Here is an 18148-nt window from a genome sequence, read left to right as displayed (position 1 = left end):
TAAAGAGGCAGGCCGTTTCAGTAGATACTTTGCCCATGGTCAGGGGAGAACTATTTGTGTGGGATGTGCCACCAGCACATGACAACCGGTCTAGCAACGACCCCACACCCTCCCTTCACCTCTCTTATGAGCAGGGTAGTGTAAACCATGAAATGTATCTTATGAAGAACAACAAGAAGAAGACGTCATCGGGGAGCCAAGCCTAACATCTATGGCCAGCCTCTAACACACAGTCAACCAATCAGAAATAATGTAGGCCTATTTGTTTCCATAACACTTTGTCTCACCATTTTATCGTCAGTCTTACTGGGGACGCCTTTTGAGAACCAGTAAGCTCCATGCGGGCCTACATGTTTCTGCTCACTCAATTTAGATAAACTTTTAAGCTTTGAAATAAATCTTCTACTTGTTCCTTCTTCAACTCTGGTTAAAAGAACAAAAAATATTTTTCTAACAGGTGTCTTTTTGTACTAATTGCAGGTAAATCTGTCGCAAAAGGTTTTAAATTTATATACAGAACGTGTCGTCAATCTATTTTCACATAATCTGACCTAATGTGTTTTGGTTGTGATCTGTGGCTATGAAATAACATGTAGCCCGCCAGTTATAGAACTCCCCTCAAATTAAAGTGGTCTCTGATCCACAGAAAACCTGCCCTGCATTCCAATACCCATACTTCCTTACTATTTAGTATGCCAGAAAAAGATTTTGTCCAATACATGCACGTCAATTGTAGTATGATGAAAATAAATAAATGCCCCACTCACTCCAATAGAATTTGAGTATTTGTTTTTATTATTGACATTTCTCAACATTTTTTTTCTCTCCTTTGGCCCTGAAACTCTTCTGTACTTTAGTAGGCTAGGCTATGTAGTGTAGTAAAAAGAAAGAGTATGTGATTTGTAACACAGGGCTAATGATATTGTCCGAGTGTCTGGTGATGGTTGAAAAACTCAAACTCTTAGATAACACTCTTATCTAGTGTGTAGGAAAAAGTTACGTTTATCACTTAATTTATGATCTGTGCGTCCTTCTGGAAAAGGACATTTCAGGCTGAACTAGGAACATGCTGACCTGGGCAATAAGGCACCATTCAGGGTAATTTGAGAAAATGAAATATAAAACACAGGAGGTATAAAACTTGATATATCCTGATTTGAACTTGTCTTTCAGTACAACAGAGTCAAGACTTGCAGATCAGACAACACTTTTAAATTCAGGGGAGTAACATTAAATACCTATGAGATCATCTTCATATGATCATAAGTTAACGTTAAGTTTAAGCATTACAATGTTATACAAGCATAGGGAAATAAAGTTTGTTAACACTGTTATATAAGCTTTAATTTGGCATTTTTGCAATAAAAGCTTCTGATTGTAGAATTATTATTTAAAACCCAAGTGTTTTTGAATAAAGAGATCTGAGTCAGGCAGTCTTCAAAGCAGGAGATCTTTACTTGCAAACAGCAGCAAGGGTAAACAAATGTTCCATGTTGGGTACATGGTTGAATACAAAAACTGAACAGAAATAGCACTGATATTTATGGTCCAAAAGTTGTACAGGTCCTTCTCATATAATTAGCATATTGTGATAAAGTTGATTATTTTCCATAATGTAATGATAATAATTGAACTTTCATATATTTTAGATTCATTGCACACCAACTGAAATATTTCAGGTCTTTTGTTGTTTTAATACTGATGATTTTGGCATACAGCTCATGAAAACCCCAAATTCCTATCTCAAAAAATTAGCATATCATGAAAAGGTACTCTAAACGAGCTCTTAACCTAATCATCTGAATCAACTATAACTCTAAACACCTGCAAAAGATTCCTGAGGCTTTTAAAAACTCCCAGCCTGGTTCATTACTCAAAACCGCAATCATGGGTAAGACTGCCGACCTGACTGCTGTCCAGCAGGCCATCATTGACACCCTCAAGCAAGAGGGTAAGACACAGAAATACATTTCTGAGCGAATAGGCTGTTCCCAGAGTGCTGTATCAAGGCACCTCAGTGGGAAGTCTGTGGGAAGGAAAAAGTGTGGCAGAAAACGCTGCACAACCAGAAGAGGTGACCGGACCCTGAGAAGGGTCGATTCCAGACCTTGGGGGACCTGCGGAAGCAGTGGACTGAGTCTGGAGTAGAAACATCCAGAGCCATCGTGCACAGGTGTGTGCAGGAAATGGGCTACAGGTGCCGCATTCCCCAGGTCAAGCCACTTTTGAACCAGAAACAGCGGCAGAAGCGCCTGACCTGGGCTACAGAGGAGCAGCACTGGACTGTTGCTCAGTGGTCCAAAGTACTTTTTTCGGATGAAAGCAAATTTTGCATGTCATTCGGAAATCAAGGTGCCAGAGTCTGGAGGAAGACTGGGGAGAAGGAAATGCAAAATGCCTGAAGTCCAGTGTCAAGTACCCACAGTCAGTGATGGTCTGGGGTGCCATGTCAGCTGCTGGTGTTGGTTCACTGTGTTTTATCAAAGGCAGGGTCAATGCAGCTAGCTATCAGGAGATTTTGGAGCACTTCATGCTTCCATCTGCTGAAAAGCTTTATGGAGATGAAGATTTAATTTTTCAACAAGACCTGGCACCTGCTCACAGTGCCAAAACCACTGGTAAATGGTTTACTGACCATGGTATGTGCTCAATTGGCCTGCCAACTCTCCTGACCTGAACCCCATAGAGAATCTGTGGGATATTGTGAAGAGGAAGTTGAGAGACACCAGACCCAACACTGTGGATGAGCTTAAGGCCGCTATCGAAGCATCCTGGGCCTCCATAACACCTCAGCAGTGCCACAGGCTGATTGCCTCCATGCCACGCCGCATTGAAGCAGTCATTTCTGCGAAAGGATTCCCGACCAAGTATTGAGTGCATAACTGAACATAATTATTTGAAGGTTGACTTTTTTGTATTAAAAACACTTTTCTTTTATTGGTCGGATGAAATATGCTAATTTTTTGAGATAGGGATTTTTGGTTTTTCTTTACTTTTTTGCCAAAATCATCAATATTAAAACAATAAAAGGCTTGAACTACTTCAGTTGTGTGTAATGAATCTAAAATATATGAAAGTCTAATGTTTATCAATACATTACAGAAAATATTGAACTTTATCACAATATGCTAATTATATGAGAAGGACCTGTATATGCGAAGACACTCGGTTTGTGTGTCTGGCCCTCAATTTTGCTTGCGAAAGCAGAAAGATTTTTAATTAGGCAGATATTCCCAGAAACTCATATCAGCAGGTGTTATTCTTCATACAATGTCTGATAACAGAATATGGGAGTCATTCACTCCTCCAAAGCTTTCTCATCAACTCTCAACCACTGTGCACATGAATGTGTCATACCTCTGTATGTGCCAAATTCTTTAGTAGGCAGTTTTCTTCTTCAAGGCTAAAAAACAAGCAATCAGCAGATGTTGTCCTAAATGCAAGTTTAGCAAAACTCTTTGGAGTTCTTTAAGTTTACTGGGACAAAGTTCAACAGGCAGAAAGCTGTTTGAGCATTAAAATATTATACAATCATAAGGCAAATTAAATTCCGTTAACAGCTTCCTACATGGAACTATTGGCTCTCTGTAGCCTGGATTTGTGTCAAATGGACGTTGTTTGGCACACATGTCTAAATTCACATGACCCTTGTTCGAGGAGTTGCCTTGAGAGTCAAACACATACACGGTCTCACTGTTCCAACCCTGTTCTTGGGGTATTGTAAAGTTCCCGGACACAACTTTACAATACCCCAAACACAATTTTGATTCAAGTTATCAGAAATGTCAATGTCAGAGAGAGAGAGAGAGATTCTATCCTGCTGTTCATATGGTAAATTACCTTAAAATGAATGAATGAAAAATTGTAAAAAGGCCTAATCATACCCACCACAACCATCAGTTTCCACCATGACTACAAACACATGTTTGTCTTTCTGTACTTGTAAGGATACATGTAAATGTACTGTTAACATACCAAATGGATGCACATATAGGCCTACTGTTGATACTAAATGTGCTTGAATTAAAAAGAAAAAAATGGGGCTTAAATTCTGCAAAATAAGTAGCCTAACTTGTTAGCCAGCCAGGGATCAGGACAGTCAATTCTTTAAAAAAACACTAAAACTCAAACATACCCAGCTGGCTAATAAGCTATTAAACAACAGCCTCATTTTATCTAGTAACTTGGCTATTGTAAGAATAATTTTAATTCTATACTCTTATGCGTTTCACACTTTCTTATAGGGTGATTTGCCCTAATGTGGGACAATTTTTGCATTTTCAATTTATGTACGATATTAACATATGAAGCCAATACATTCAAGGGTCAAGGTTCAAGTATCTTTATTATCCCCGAGGGGCAAATTGCTTTGCAGCCAGCAGCAGTAAAAACAACAAACAATACTCACAAAAACATAAAGCACAGACGACAAGTCAAAGTGCATTGACATTTGACCCATACATGATGCCATTCTGAAATCCCCAAGATGCCGGCTAATTAAAACAGAAGAAATAATTCAGATATCACACTCAGAAGAAATGGCATGTATACTAGTGGTCCATGTGCGAAATTGTTCAAGAAAATGTGTTTGCTCTAATCTGGGACAGTCTGTATTATGCATAAAAAAAAACAATATCCCCTTCATTAATGCAGGGCAAACTTATCTGCTCATAAACACTCATTGTTTAAGGTGCATTACTCGGGTTTGATGGTTTCAATTAGAACAATATTTATCTTTCCCTGGCTTCATATCTCATGCTCTGCGCTTTGCCATTGTAGCCTAACCTGTAATAAATTGCATTGAGTTAACATAGGATATGAGAAAATTACTATATCCTATTCACAGGATTGATTTCAATTATACTTGCTTTAGGGATGCTTTCTTTATAACAGTATTGGACATCTAAACCTTGAATACAATTCCTATTGCACATTTAATTTTCCTACATGTGTATTTCCCCCAATTTAAATGACTGTCCCAGAATAGGCAAATCATGCTTTCCCACATTCAGAAACACCTTTCCAAATGTGGGACAGCTAAAGATTGATTGAAGAAGAAAACAACTTAAACACATTTTCCCAATATTATTGCATAGCCTACTTTGATGCATAATTGTATCATAAACATCATCTGATAACAAATTAGGACATTATTTTGTTTATGACAAATGTAAAGCCTTAGCATTGATTTCCTATAAAACCTGTCACTGTCCTTTTTCTGGACTTGACATGGTTTACATCCTTTTTGACTGTTTCCCCTCCCCTTTCGGTAATCTAAATTGTGAATTCATGTGATTTCAATCACGGGGAACCCCTGCTTGGATTTGACAACAATATTAACAATCAACATGCGTCAGAAGAAGAGATATTTGCTCTGGACTTTAGGTGTCCCAGATCAGGCAGTGTCCCACATTAGGGCAACTCACCCTACTTTATTTTGCACACTTTTGTAAGTTTACTTTCACTACACTTTCTTGAGCGCCATACTAGGTTCACTTATAAACACTATGCATACAGGGAGTATAGTTTCAGTAAATAATTGGCTGTCTCACAACTTTTAGCCTATCACTTGCGGGAGAACTGTGTGGGGGCTGTGCCAGCACATGACAACCGGCTTAGCAAAGGCCCCGCACCCTCCCAGTATCTTCTGCCATTAGATGACCAGCCTGGAGAGGCGTGAAGGGACAGGCCAAGTATAAACCCAGGCCAGCCTCCAACACAAAGTCAAACCAATCAATGTGTTTCTATAGCCTTGTGTTCCACCATTTTAAAGTCAGTCCTACTGGGGTCGTTTTCTGAGAACCAGTAGCATATGGCTCCATGTAGGCCTACATTTTTTCTGCTCATTCAATTTAGAAAATACATCCTTAAACTTTGAAATAAATCTTCGACTTGTTGTCCTTCTACAACTCTGGACAAAAGAATGCGTTCTAACACAATCTTGTAAAGCTAGTGCTAGAAGATAGCACACACACCCCATATGTAGGCCTATTCAAGCTCGAGTTACAACAGATTAACACAGCCAATGTAGGATAAGGAAACTATTTCCATCTGCAGGTACACTTCGACATTACATGTTCCTACAATAATAAAGGCTAATCGTGTCCTTCACACTTTAATTGCACAATATAAGAAAAGCCTGTGGCAAATTTTGAAGATCATTTTAAGAATCCATTTTGATGTGGCACCCACTGCCATAGCCAGATACAAAAGTGTCAGGTTATAATAAATAGGCCTAATAATAGCCTACCATGAGCATCACAACTAAATGCTCCACCACCCCAGCCCTATCACCCTGCCTTCATACAGAGCTTTGAAGTAGTACGTGAACGATCTCGACACACAAGCGCGCACGCGCTCTAAACAAAACCTGTTGATTCGCTGCTCACTTCTTCGTAATATGACTGCACGGCAAGGCGAGCAGTTTGAGGAGTTGTTGACGAACTTAACTTGATCCACATTGTTGGTGAATACTTTGACCTAGCCACGGGGAAGAGGCAAGTAGCTACCTGAAGGTAAATTAACCTTAAGTGTAAAGGTTGTGTCTCAATCTTGTTGATAAATGTAGTAAGAGTTTTTTTTTGCTTTCGGCCGTCGGGACAGAGGTGACGGTTGACGGAAGTTGGCTACTGTTTTTAACCGTTTCAACTTGTTTTAGAATATGGTTTTAGCCAACAGCAGGTCCGTTTTTACAATAGGTCCATATGTCAATGGTTTTAGCTCGAAGGGGAAGGACGTTGATTCACTCATTTAACTAAGCCAATATGGTGTAAATCATATGCATGTGGTTGCTTTGCTCTACATTGGTGGGACTTGAGTGTCACCCCAGCGCGTACAGGGAACTCTATGACAGGGAATAGAATTAACCCATTAATTTCCTCAGTGTAATTTTATCATTATTAAAACAATGAAAGTAGACCTACGCCTTAAAAAATACCGCCACTGATGTTTCTCAAATTGGTCAAAGTACAAAGCAGCGCCGTGTTTTCTCTGGTCTTTATAAGTCACAATGGGTTATTATAATTTTTCACAACAAATAACAAGTAAATAGGCTACAGGTTCCTATAAACACAGCTTAACCAGACGAACTCAAGTAAGAATTCAATATTTAAAAAATTCAACGCGCCTTTAGGGAGAAATTATGAAACTGTTGATCCATGACCATGTCTCTACATTTGTATAGGGTTAATTGGTATGGCTGCATTCTGATTTAATCAATTAACCTTTTAGTGTGCTGTGCGATTGTGTGGGTTCATGAATGGTTGGCACCTATTTTATTAGGTCCTTGTTAGGGCTGTTGAGACCACATCAAAAAGTAACGAATGTCCTCTTGACCCTGTTTCCATGTTCTGAACAGTGTGATTTGATTATACAGCAGTGCCATCTGGTGGTTACAAAGCCAGTGTGAGGGTTGTGGTCATTTCATTTAAATCAATGTAAATTAAACATAAAAAAGCTAAGATTTGGTTTGAAAAAGTTTAACTTTTTCTAACCAGACCTAATTGCTGTATTGATAGGTGTTTTGATGTAAGATGACATAAGATATACTATATTTAATATACCTTTTGTATTCATATAATAATCCTATATCAGTGTATATTTTTAAAGTTTGTGTAACCTTGTCTGTATTTCTCACCCATTGCCATATATATGGAGGGACCAAAACTTAAACTGTGTTTATCACTTTAGACAAATAAAATAATATTATGTAGCCTCATACTTTTAAAGGCTGAGTTGGCTTGCCTTTGCCTAAGAGCAGACTCTGAGGTTGTACTTTGGTTCTACTTTGTCTGACCAAGCGTGAATTAACCAGAAACAACTTGTGGACAAATCGATTTCTTCTTCATTGTATCCCAGATGACGAAATCTTGCTCACAGTTGAAATCGCCAACTGAACAGGATATATGTCAGCATTAATCGGTACAGAAATGCATTAGACATGAGGAGTTTACTTGTAAAAGGGTTAGGAATGAATGCTTTCTGCCTTACCAGTGTTGACACAAGGCCTTTTGGGCCCTGCTCATGATCACTTGTGTGGGGGAGCTGGAGGCCATCCTGTAGTCTTGATAAGAAGGACCTTGAAGATGTGCTCTGTTTCCTGTATGCGTTCAAACTGGTTCTATCCAGAAAATTAATACACGTCAGACCTATTCAGATATCTCATAAGACACTATGTACAAAGCTATAGACAAATTGTAATACTAAGGGTTTTGATACTTGTCTGTCCATTGTTGTTCCAAGATTTAAAAATCTTTTATTCGTTTTCCTCCTCCCTCAAGCTTACTCACTTTTAAGCACCAATTTCAGCTGTTTGCAGGTGGCGATTCTACAACAGCAGCATGCAGTCCGTTGAGGAACGAAAAGGTTTGTTTTTCGCTCTCTGCATGTGGTCTGCCAGGTTTGCACAATTTTCTGTGATCATGTTTGTCTGATGCTCTCTCTGTCTATAGGAGTTTCTCCTAAAAGCCAGCTGTTTGATTCTCTGAAGGTGTATCTTAACAACAAGAACAGACTACAACCCATTATTGGTCCGTAGCCCATCTCCTATTTTGGATATATATTGTCAGTGTTATGTGTGTCCTGAAATAATTTGTCATTTTTGATGTACACTCAGGCCTGGAAAGTATTATAGAATGTGTGAATGCGGGAACACACAACAGAGAAGCATTTTACCTTTGTGAGGTGTGTGTGTGTCGCCTTAGCAAAGCTGATATACGGAGCCACATTATGGGAAGTATCCACAGATACAACTACGTTGTAAGTACTAGTGTAGAATAAGTCATGAAGTTTTTCTTCTGTTTTACATCATAGCTTATTAATTAAGGTGGTGCTTTTGCTTGACAGAAAGCCTTGCACCCCAACTTAGTGTCTGAATGGCAGGAGAACCCTGACCTGTCTAAGCTGGCCTGGCCACTGATGGAGATAGCCACTTCACTTGAGGGAAAAGAGGGACCTGGTGATGTCCAGGTATGTTATTTTGACTGTGTATGTCTTTGTTGGTTGTTGCAAACAATGTAGTGTTTTGGTTATGAGTACTCATCTTTTTACACCTTCATAATAAGTTGTTCGAGTTTGAAGATGCTGTTTACCAGAAGATGGCAACACACAGTGAGAATGACGGTCAGTGACAATCCACCAAGTTGGTGAACAACGGTTATCAGTATCTCTACTATGTACCTTACCTTCCATCCCACCCCTTAGTCTTCTTATTTCCTGTGTGTCATCCAACATTTTTTGGGTGGAATTATTTCCTTTTATGTGTATTCCTTTCTTTCTCTTTCTCTTTCTTTCTTTTTTATTTATTTCCTTTTCTTTTGTATAACTTCATATGGGTTTCTTTATCTCTCTAACACCACAGCAATAACTCTGATAAATATCTTAAGAGATGAGCAAGGGCAAGGTAAATCTGACTGCCTTCCAGAGACTACTTCTCCACTACACTATCCCAACCAATCGCAGAGGACCGTATTGCTTGCCCAGAACCAGCAGAGACAGGCCGAGAAATCCATTGAGACCTCAGCAAAAACAAACCATCCTCCATCTCTAGTACAGTCAACTGCAGCTTCTTCTATCAAGTCAGAGGGCGGGTTAAACAACACGTCCATGTCACTGTCGGACAATACTCAGATGTGGCCTGAACCTTCTGTGCTATTGGAGAACAGCAACACCTTGCTTGATGACAACACAGGAGACGAACCTCTTATTGGTGAGCAATATCAAGAATTGTAACAAGAAATGTTACTGACACAAAATGTACAACTTACTTCATCGTGACTAAAAGGCACACATTTACAGATGGTTGTAGGATTTCTCTAATGCACTGAACTTTTTTTAATATTTTTTTTTAGAAAATACTTAAATTAACTTTAACCATTACGTCTTATTGCTGCACCTCAGTAATCCATAGTGGATTTTCTGCTGCTGGCTGTTTTGTTTCTGTTAGCTAAGACATCCCCTATACTAACCGTTTTACAATACAGTTGTTACTGCATCTAGTTTTTCAAGTTCAATCGTGATTTATTCTTCTCATATTCTACTATAAATTACAAGTGTGTACATATTTGGTCGCGATACTTAAACACATATCTTATTTTATTTAAGTCTGTAGCTTGTTAGAAAAATATTTCTTGTTCTTTTAACCAGAGTTGAAGAAGGAAAAACAAGTAGAAGATTATTTCAAAGCTTAAAAGTTTATCTAAATTTAGTGAGCAGAAACATGTAGGCCTACATGGAGCTTACTGGTTCTCAAAAAGCATCCCCAGTAAGACTGAAGATAAAATGGTGGGACATAGTGTTATATGGAAACAAATACATTATTTCTGATTGGTTGACTATGTGTTAGAGGCTGGCCGCAGATGTTAGGCTTGGCTTCCCGATGACGTCTTCTTCTTGCTGGTCTTCATAAGATACATTTCATGGTTTACACTATCCTGCTCATAAGAGAGATGAAGGGAGGGTGCGGGGTCGTTGCTAGGCCGGTTGTCATGTGCTGGCTCATCCCACACAAATAGTTCTCCCCTGACCTTGGGCATAGTATCTACTGAAACGGCCTGCCTCTGTATATACAGTGTTGTTATGTGCACTTACAAATGGTGAATGAATGTGAAGTTAATAAACATACAAAAGTGTATGTTTAAAGGTCACATATTATGCTAAATGCACTTTTTAAATGTGTTCTAACATATCCATGGGGCCACGGTGTGCCTAGAGACTGCCAAAATATATATAAAAAAAAAAAATCTCTCCTTTTCTCACTCTCCCCCTCTCTGAAACCCCCACCCCTCCCCCCCAATATACTCCGTTCATAATTCTCGCGGTTTATGACGTCATAAACTGCACAGCCACATCCCCATATTTTCTAAATATGTCCATTCTTCCGATGCTTCCCCCTCACATTAGTAACCAGAAATTTCCACCGTGCAGTAGTCTATGATAACCCCCACCCATTTCTTATTGGTCCACGGCCCCGAGATCCCATGAGTTCTTGTGGAAAATTTTCTGACCGACAGCCATGTTGCTTTCCCCGCTAAGCGACAAGATGCCCATAGCCTACAGCCTGAATGTTAAATACACCAACACAGAATGCTTTTGCTCATACTCCACTAATTTATCTTAGCCACAGCAGTCTATGCCTCGTTTTTAATAACACAACGGATAGGAAGCTACTTGTGGGTTTTTGCAAACAGTGAAACTGAAAGAAATGTTTTTATTGGTATTTTTGCCTGACTGGTGTATAGCTATTTAGCTTTGGGACAAGCATTCAGCTTTTGCTCATAAAAACATACTCCTTTTACCCACACTAGTCTGGAAATGCCTCGTTTTTATCAGGACAAAGGATTGTAACTTAATAGTGTGGAAGTCAATTTTGAAAATATTTTTTTCACCGATTTGTGTGGTATTTTTAGTCGGTAGCTCACGGGCTAGCTTCGAGACAAGCAATGATATTTTGGTCATAAAAACATAATTATTTTACCCACACTAGTCTGGAAATGCCTCGTTTTTATCAGGACAAAGGATTGTAACTTAATAGTGTGGAAGTCAATTTTGAAAATATTTTTTTCACTGATTTGTGTGGTACTTTTAGTTTATTTTATCGTCTGAGTCTTATTTTTAGCGTTAGCGCCCATGTAGCTTCTGTTTTAGCACCAAGTTTTGCTCATAACACACTGTTTATACTCCCCACAGCAGTCTGAAAATGACGCGTTTTTAGAAATCAAACTTTGAAGCTACTGTTTTCACTGGTTTTAATCATGTCATCATGTCAGGTCATGTCAAACTGTTCTCTAGCTTAGCTCCGACCCGGAGCCTCCTAGTAAACACTCGCAGTCACGACTCATGTAGTGTCTCTCTAGTATCGCGAGAGCACGGCAGAGACGGTGGGAGAGCCCCATGGCCATATAAAGAAAGCCCGGCAGAGAGGTGGGAGGGGCCAGCCAGATCGCACAAATATAGGTCATCCTGAGACCAGAGGACAATCAGGGTATAGAGGCTTGCTACAATAAATGATCTGAACGGGTTTTTCAGCAAACATCTAAAAAAATAAGTATTAGGGACTACTTGGACCATATAAAATTGACAGCAAAGTGCATAATATGTTACCTTTAAAAAGCACAAGAGTATAAAATTAAGATTATTCTCACAAGCTTCAGCTTAGTGGTGTCCAGAAAACCATTCCTCACTTGCACGCACATGTGGAAGACATCTGTTTTGTTGTAGAAAACTTTTCTCAGGTCTAATATGATGAACAAATCTTAACTTCACTTCAGGAAACAATACAGATTATTACGGTCAGCAGTCATGCAGGGGGGAAGAGTAATGCCAGGGTCTTGTCTGAGTTGTATGTTTTAAAGGTGCAACGAGGAACTTTTAAATATATTTCTGAAACAGTCAAATGTTTCCTTTTGATGATCATGAATCACATGTAAAATCAAACGAGACCATCAGTGCAAATAATGCAATTTTTATATAGTTTCTCTTAATGCCTTTGTCATGGGTACGTTTACAGGAACTACAGATGGCGAAGTGGAAACTCTAGCGCTTTTGTCAAAGGGGGGTGCAAGAATGAACAAAAACTTAAAGTTCCTCGGAGCACCTTTTTTAAACAAGCTGCTTTATTTATACACAAATGTTTAGGTGAACAAATGGTGGGAAGACTAATGGGTCAAGATAAGTCTGGCTCCTGAGGACTCAATGCTAATTTGAGTGGGGATGGGGAGGTTGCCAGGATGATGCCATTATATGTTGGTGTTACTTTGAAGTATGTTTAAGGTGTTACCCCCAACGGGCTGATTTAATCACACAACCAGTCGAGACAGGATACGTCAGTAATAAAGATGAGAGGGAATAGCCAACACGCAATTATCAAAGAATGAATAAAAGGACAAGATTAAATTAAAACTAAACCAATAACCAAAATATTGTAAGAAAATAATGATACAGGTGGAAAACATACAGCAACCTAAATCATTCCTCACATTTTTCATCACACTAACTCTTAAAGCAAATATGTGTATTTTCCAAAATGTCTATTGCATATACTGCTCATGCTACATCTTTAAAATAAGCTGCTTATAAATGTTTGCTACAGGTCTTTCCCGTGTGGTTGAGTGTAGAAGCGAAGATGGCCACACATGCTGTTACTTGTGTCACTGCTGCCGCATCAGATCCAACGCAAAGGACTTCTTTGATCACCTAACCAACCCATCCCACCTAATGAACTACTTGGTCAGTTTGTTGTGGATTAATAATTATAATGCAATGCACCAGATCATAAATCCTTCAGCATTACAAATCCAATGACTGCACATAACATGCTAGGTGTAACGTTTAAGTTCCCAATGAACGTCTGTGTGTAGATGGAAACTATTCCTGAGAAGGTGGACGAAGTAATGGCAGATATTAATGACGACTATCAGCTTCTCCAATCGCTGGCCAAGAAAGTGGAGCAAGAGGAGGGCAGAGGGGAGCTGAAGGTATTATATTGACTGTTATACACAGATTATCCTGCCTTACTTAAGGCTAGGTGTGAAACCTATAAGGTCCTGGGTTGACTTGTGCTTATGTATCAATCAAATTGTTCAAACAGCTTGTTAATGACATTTTATTTCCTTATTGATTGTATAACATTTGTTGCTTAAACATTCATGCTTGCATGTTTGCTGTAAACTTTGTTCCAGTACATGTTAAGACAGATATGCAATGTGCTCATTTTCACTTGTCTATGATTCACATGAGAACATGCCAAAAAGCAGGAAGAATACTCCCTACGCATTAGTGCTGGCCCGAATACCATTTTTCAGGCTTCGAATATTCGTTGGTTTTTCCGAGCGAATATTCGAATATTCGTTCCAGAAAAACACACTATCAAAAACAACATAAAAAAAAAAAAAAAAAAAATTCAATAATTTTTTTATTTTTTTTTTTTTTTTAACGTTAATAATCCCTATATACTCCCTGGAACCGATTTTGACAGTATCTGCATATTTTGTTGAAGATTTACGCGCTCGGAGGTGAAGTAATGGATGCGCTATGACACTTAGTGATGTAATATCCTCCTAAATGAGCAATACTACTACTACTACTACAATATTACTAACTTTTATATCCAAATATAAAATTATTTGATGACATTATATTGCAGTACTAGCTTCTTGCAAAAAAAAATTATAAAAAAAAAAAAAAAAAAAAAAAAAACGAAGCTCCGAATACTAATTTAAACTCCGAATACTAATTTTCCGAACGAGTATTCGAATATTCGAATAATTCGGGCCAGCCCTACTACGCATATATGTGTGGGATGAAGTTTAACCACTGTATCCTGTGAGAACATGCTCATGATGGAATACACACAGTTACACACGTATACTTTGGAGCACAAGCACACAAACCTCTGCCTATAAAGCTTCTGATATTCTGTTAATACTTTGATCAATCTTGTAACACTTGTGATGCATGTATTGACTCCTTGCTTTTCCGGCAAGTACAAATCTACCAGACTTTGAATTTCACTGACACAGCTCTTCTTTCCAGGTGGTAAACGCTCCAGAATCCCTCTGTATCCTACTGAATGAAAAAAGTTACCACTGGTGTAAGTACATATATCACTGTTTTCTTGTTTGGCTTAGCCATATATCATTTTTTATCTACTTTAGCTCCAACTTTCTTGACAAGAGTTTTGTGATGTAAGTATAACGCTTAAATAACTCTCTCTCCCACAATATTACAGTGTAATTTCTCCAGGGGCTGGTGTAATACAGCATGCAAATGCAGCCTATGTTCTCTTTACGCTTCCTATCTCTTTAGTGCTTCTGTTACAGAATTCAAACAAACAATTATTAACCCCTTACTTATTCTTTCGCCCAATGTGCTGTTGAGTCCAAAGACTTACGTATGTTTGTTTATTTTTTGAATTCTAGGTATTAAAATGCTGTTTAATGGACAGACTTACAACCAAAAGAGGTACACAGATGTCAAAGGTGTGTGTCTTTGGAAGCAACCGTTCACTTGTAGGAAATTATATGAAAATCCATGTATTTTATTCAAATATTGTGATGTTTTTCTTTTTTTTCTGTTTGTCAAGGTCTGTTGGTCTGATTTACACTTTATTTTAAAGGGCTGAGTGTGCACAGGACTTCTAATCAAGCCATGCCAGGGAAATGTCCAGCAGTGCTGTCGAAAAGGACGAAAAAGATGAAAACCAAGAGGAAAATGAGGACAGGGAGCAATCCTGTGTTCAAGGTAAGCCTGCCTTCTACCAAAGGTTCAGTGCTGCTGGAGAGGACGACTTTCAGTGTGGACATCCTTCCTGTGTCATCCGGACACTCGCCTTCACTTGTCTCAGATCTCAGGCCCCTGCCAAAGTCTCCATCACACGACAGTGAGATGGATTGTGCCACACAGTCATGTGTGGTTTACAACGCTGAAGACGCCTCAATATGTACAACCGGTACAACCTCAAAGCTTCAGCAAGTCTTCGATAGTGGAGATGGAGATGCTGGACACTACATGGGACCAGAGAAAAACTTCACAGTCAGTTGTTATCAAGAGGTGGATGGTTATATCCGTGAAAATGATTACTTCAGCCGGTCTGTAGACTTAACTCGGACAAGAGACCAAATGTTTTTTGGGGAACAGAAGGTAAATGGACAGCTCGGTTCTCAAGAAAGATCAAGTCATAGGTTTTACAAAGAGAGGCAAAATGAGGGGCTACAAGCTGCTGTGTACCACAGACAGGATTGGCCATCTTATAACCCTTCTTATGGACGTGAGGAAAATTGCACGAGTAGGCAGTGGTGCTACCCAACTTCACAAAGTAAAAGTGGCATCAGAGTTGAGATCTCAAGAGATGAGAGACAGAGGCAGATGAGCTCAGATGCTGCGCAACATTATTACCAACAACAGCCCCACAACCAGTACATGGCCCAAAGCTGTACCGATGTTATGACGGGCAGCGTGGGGCAGCATGGTTGGTCTGGTGAAGCGGCTGCTCATTTAGATGCTGCCAGGGTCAACACACATCCTCACTTAGGAGATCCCTATGCTCACAGTGGCAGCATTGCACCTGAATCTAGAGTACAGTTTCTGGAGACTGGACAGAGTAATTTGCAAAAATACACAGAGTTTAGCACTGGCCATGAGCAGACAGCTCCCCAAAGTTATGCGCCACAACCTATGCCAAATCAAGCCTTTCAAGTAGACCAAAGGTGGATGTCTAACCCTAACTACAATACTGGACCCTGGTCAAACACTTACCAACACGTTCATCATCCCTCTGTGTTATGGAGCTAGCTCTGATCTTAATTTCAGAACTGTTGGTTTGTCAGGTTGAGTTTTCAGAAAGTTTAACTCCAAATTCAATTCTGAATAAATTGTCAAACCTTGCTCAGAGCACATAGGGACTTGTAGTTCGCATTTAATACAATTAGATGGAGGGCCATGCACAGGTTTTGATCGGTCTGTGGCATTTTTATGTTCTAAAATAAAGGTATGTAGTTTCTGTCACTAATGGGGATATCCTAATAAAGGGATGTGTTGTCTATTATGATAGCCAACCTTCATATGCTCAATATTCAGCTTGGGCCCCTTTTGACTTTGAGTTACGATAATATTTAATTTGAAAATACTTATTGGGATTTTAACCTCACATTAAAATTGGATTTTGTGTTATTAAACTGAGCAATTCACCTATTTTCCTTGGATGTGTTTGAACACAGATGCACACATCTCGTTTTAATTTTATTTTTTTGCCTGTTTTTTTTTGCCTTTTTTGTTGTTGTTGCTGTTTTTCGCCTTAATTAGACAGTTTTGGAGGGACAGAGTTGAAATGGGGCAAAGAGGGGAGGACATACAGAAAACAGACCACGGGTCGTCTTCAAACTGGGTATGCTGCCACGAGGACTGAGTCTCTTGGGCGACGCTCTAACCACCACATCATGAGCGCCCCCACACAGATGCACTAATGCTTTATTATTTAGAATTAAGGATATGTATGATAAGACCTCAAGTTTTTGTTATCTGAGAATTCTAAAAGTGACTGAAGTCATGCAAGCAGTATTGGGTATAATGACGTTAGTGAAAAGTTAATAATTGTGATTATATATTTCTTGATTTTACATGCATCTACTTAACCAAGTGAATGTGAAGAACATGCTCTGTAAAATGAAGCATCCATCTTTGTATAGCAGTTGACAGTTTTTCAGTATTTGTTCAATAGTATTAGTAAAGAGCAACATTTTTAAATCCCAGGCTGAGGCTGTGGTTTGTAATTGTCACTAAATTTGTTGAACTACCAAAGCCTACATCTTTATCGTATATCTTTTCAATATACCGATGTGACTGCATGTTTCCATATACAGGCTCTGCTTGAATAACCCTAAAGAACTAACTTTAAAATGCATAAGATTTGGTCTTTTGCTTCAGTCAATCTTCTCCATTTTTGAGGACAAATGTTAATTTCATCAAACTAGGTCAAATATGCTGCTTCAGTGATTGATTTTGACCTTTTATGCCGGTGTAATGTGTACAACCGAGGACAGTATATTTATTTATGTTGACTGGTGTATAATGGAAGATACAAGGTTGACATAAACAAGATTTTTGAAATGATGCAGGTGATAAATCTACGAGAGTCACATGTTAATTTTGTTTGCAGCGGATGTAACAATGCTATGCCCAATGTTGTACTGCATAATAAATCTGTTTTATACACAACTTTTAGTTTCTTCATTTAACAGCTTGCATCAATACTGTTATGTCCTTGTTTACCAAAACTTATTAAAAATAATAGTACAGAGGGGTTATGAGGATACACAAGAATTGATCTACTTTTGAATACTCGTAAAAATTAAGATTTAATTTAAAGTTCACGTAATGAGGGGTGGAGAAGGTTACACCAGAGATTTCATGTTTTTTGTTACCACAAACAATTACAGGCGTATTTGTTTGCAATTAGATTATTTAGTCTGATGATGCAACAATGCATTTGAGTTAGGCCTAACTGAAACCCCTGAACATTAATGTTGCACATGATTTACATGCGAAAAGAGCTAATACATAGCAGCTATGTGGATTTAAGTCATATCTATAATTTCCGTCTGCCATGAACGCAACATAGCTGGCGCACTGCATGTACGGAAGCTCCTCTTGCAGG

At 38.8% G+C, this 18148-nt stretch overlaps 1 protein-coding gene across 1 annotated transcript; it reads left to right on the top strand.

Annotated features, from left to right (window-relative positions):
* Positions 1-6413: 6413 nt before the first annotated feature.
* Positions 6414-17666, top strand: LOC307264674 (uncharacterized protein). Its single transcript, XM_080046137.1, has 12 exons — positions 6414-6515; positions 8308-8364; positions 8451-8528; positions 8615-8757; positions 8845-8967; positions 9063-9120; positions 9359-9706; positions 13088-13224; positions 13356-13472; positions 14530-14587; positions 14916-14975; positions 15113-17666. Exons 2-12 carry the CDS (start codon positions 8340-8342, stop codon positions 16285-16287), a joined length of 2322 nt encoding a protein of 773 aa, XP_079902263.1. The 5' UTR covers positions 6414-6515; positions 8308-8339; the 3' UTR covers positions 16288-17666.
* Positions 17667-18148: the final 482 nt, after the last annotated feature.

This window comes from Ammodytes marinus (assembly GCF_949987685.1).
Source record: "Ammodytes marinus genome assembly, chromosome: 17".
In the NCBI taxonomy this organism is placed as follows: domain Eukaryota; kingdom Metazoa; phylum Chordata; class Actinopteri; order Uranoscopiformes; family Ammodytidae; genus Ammodytes; species Ammodytes marinus.
This window is presented reverse-complemented; position numbering and strand designations above follow the sequence as displayed.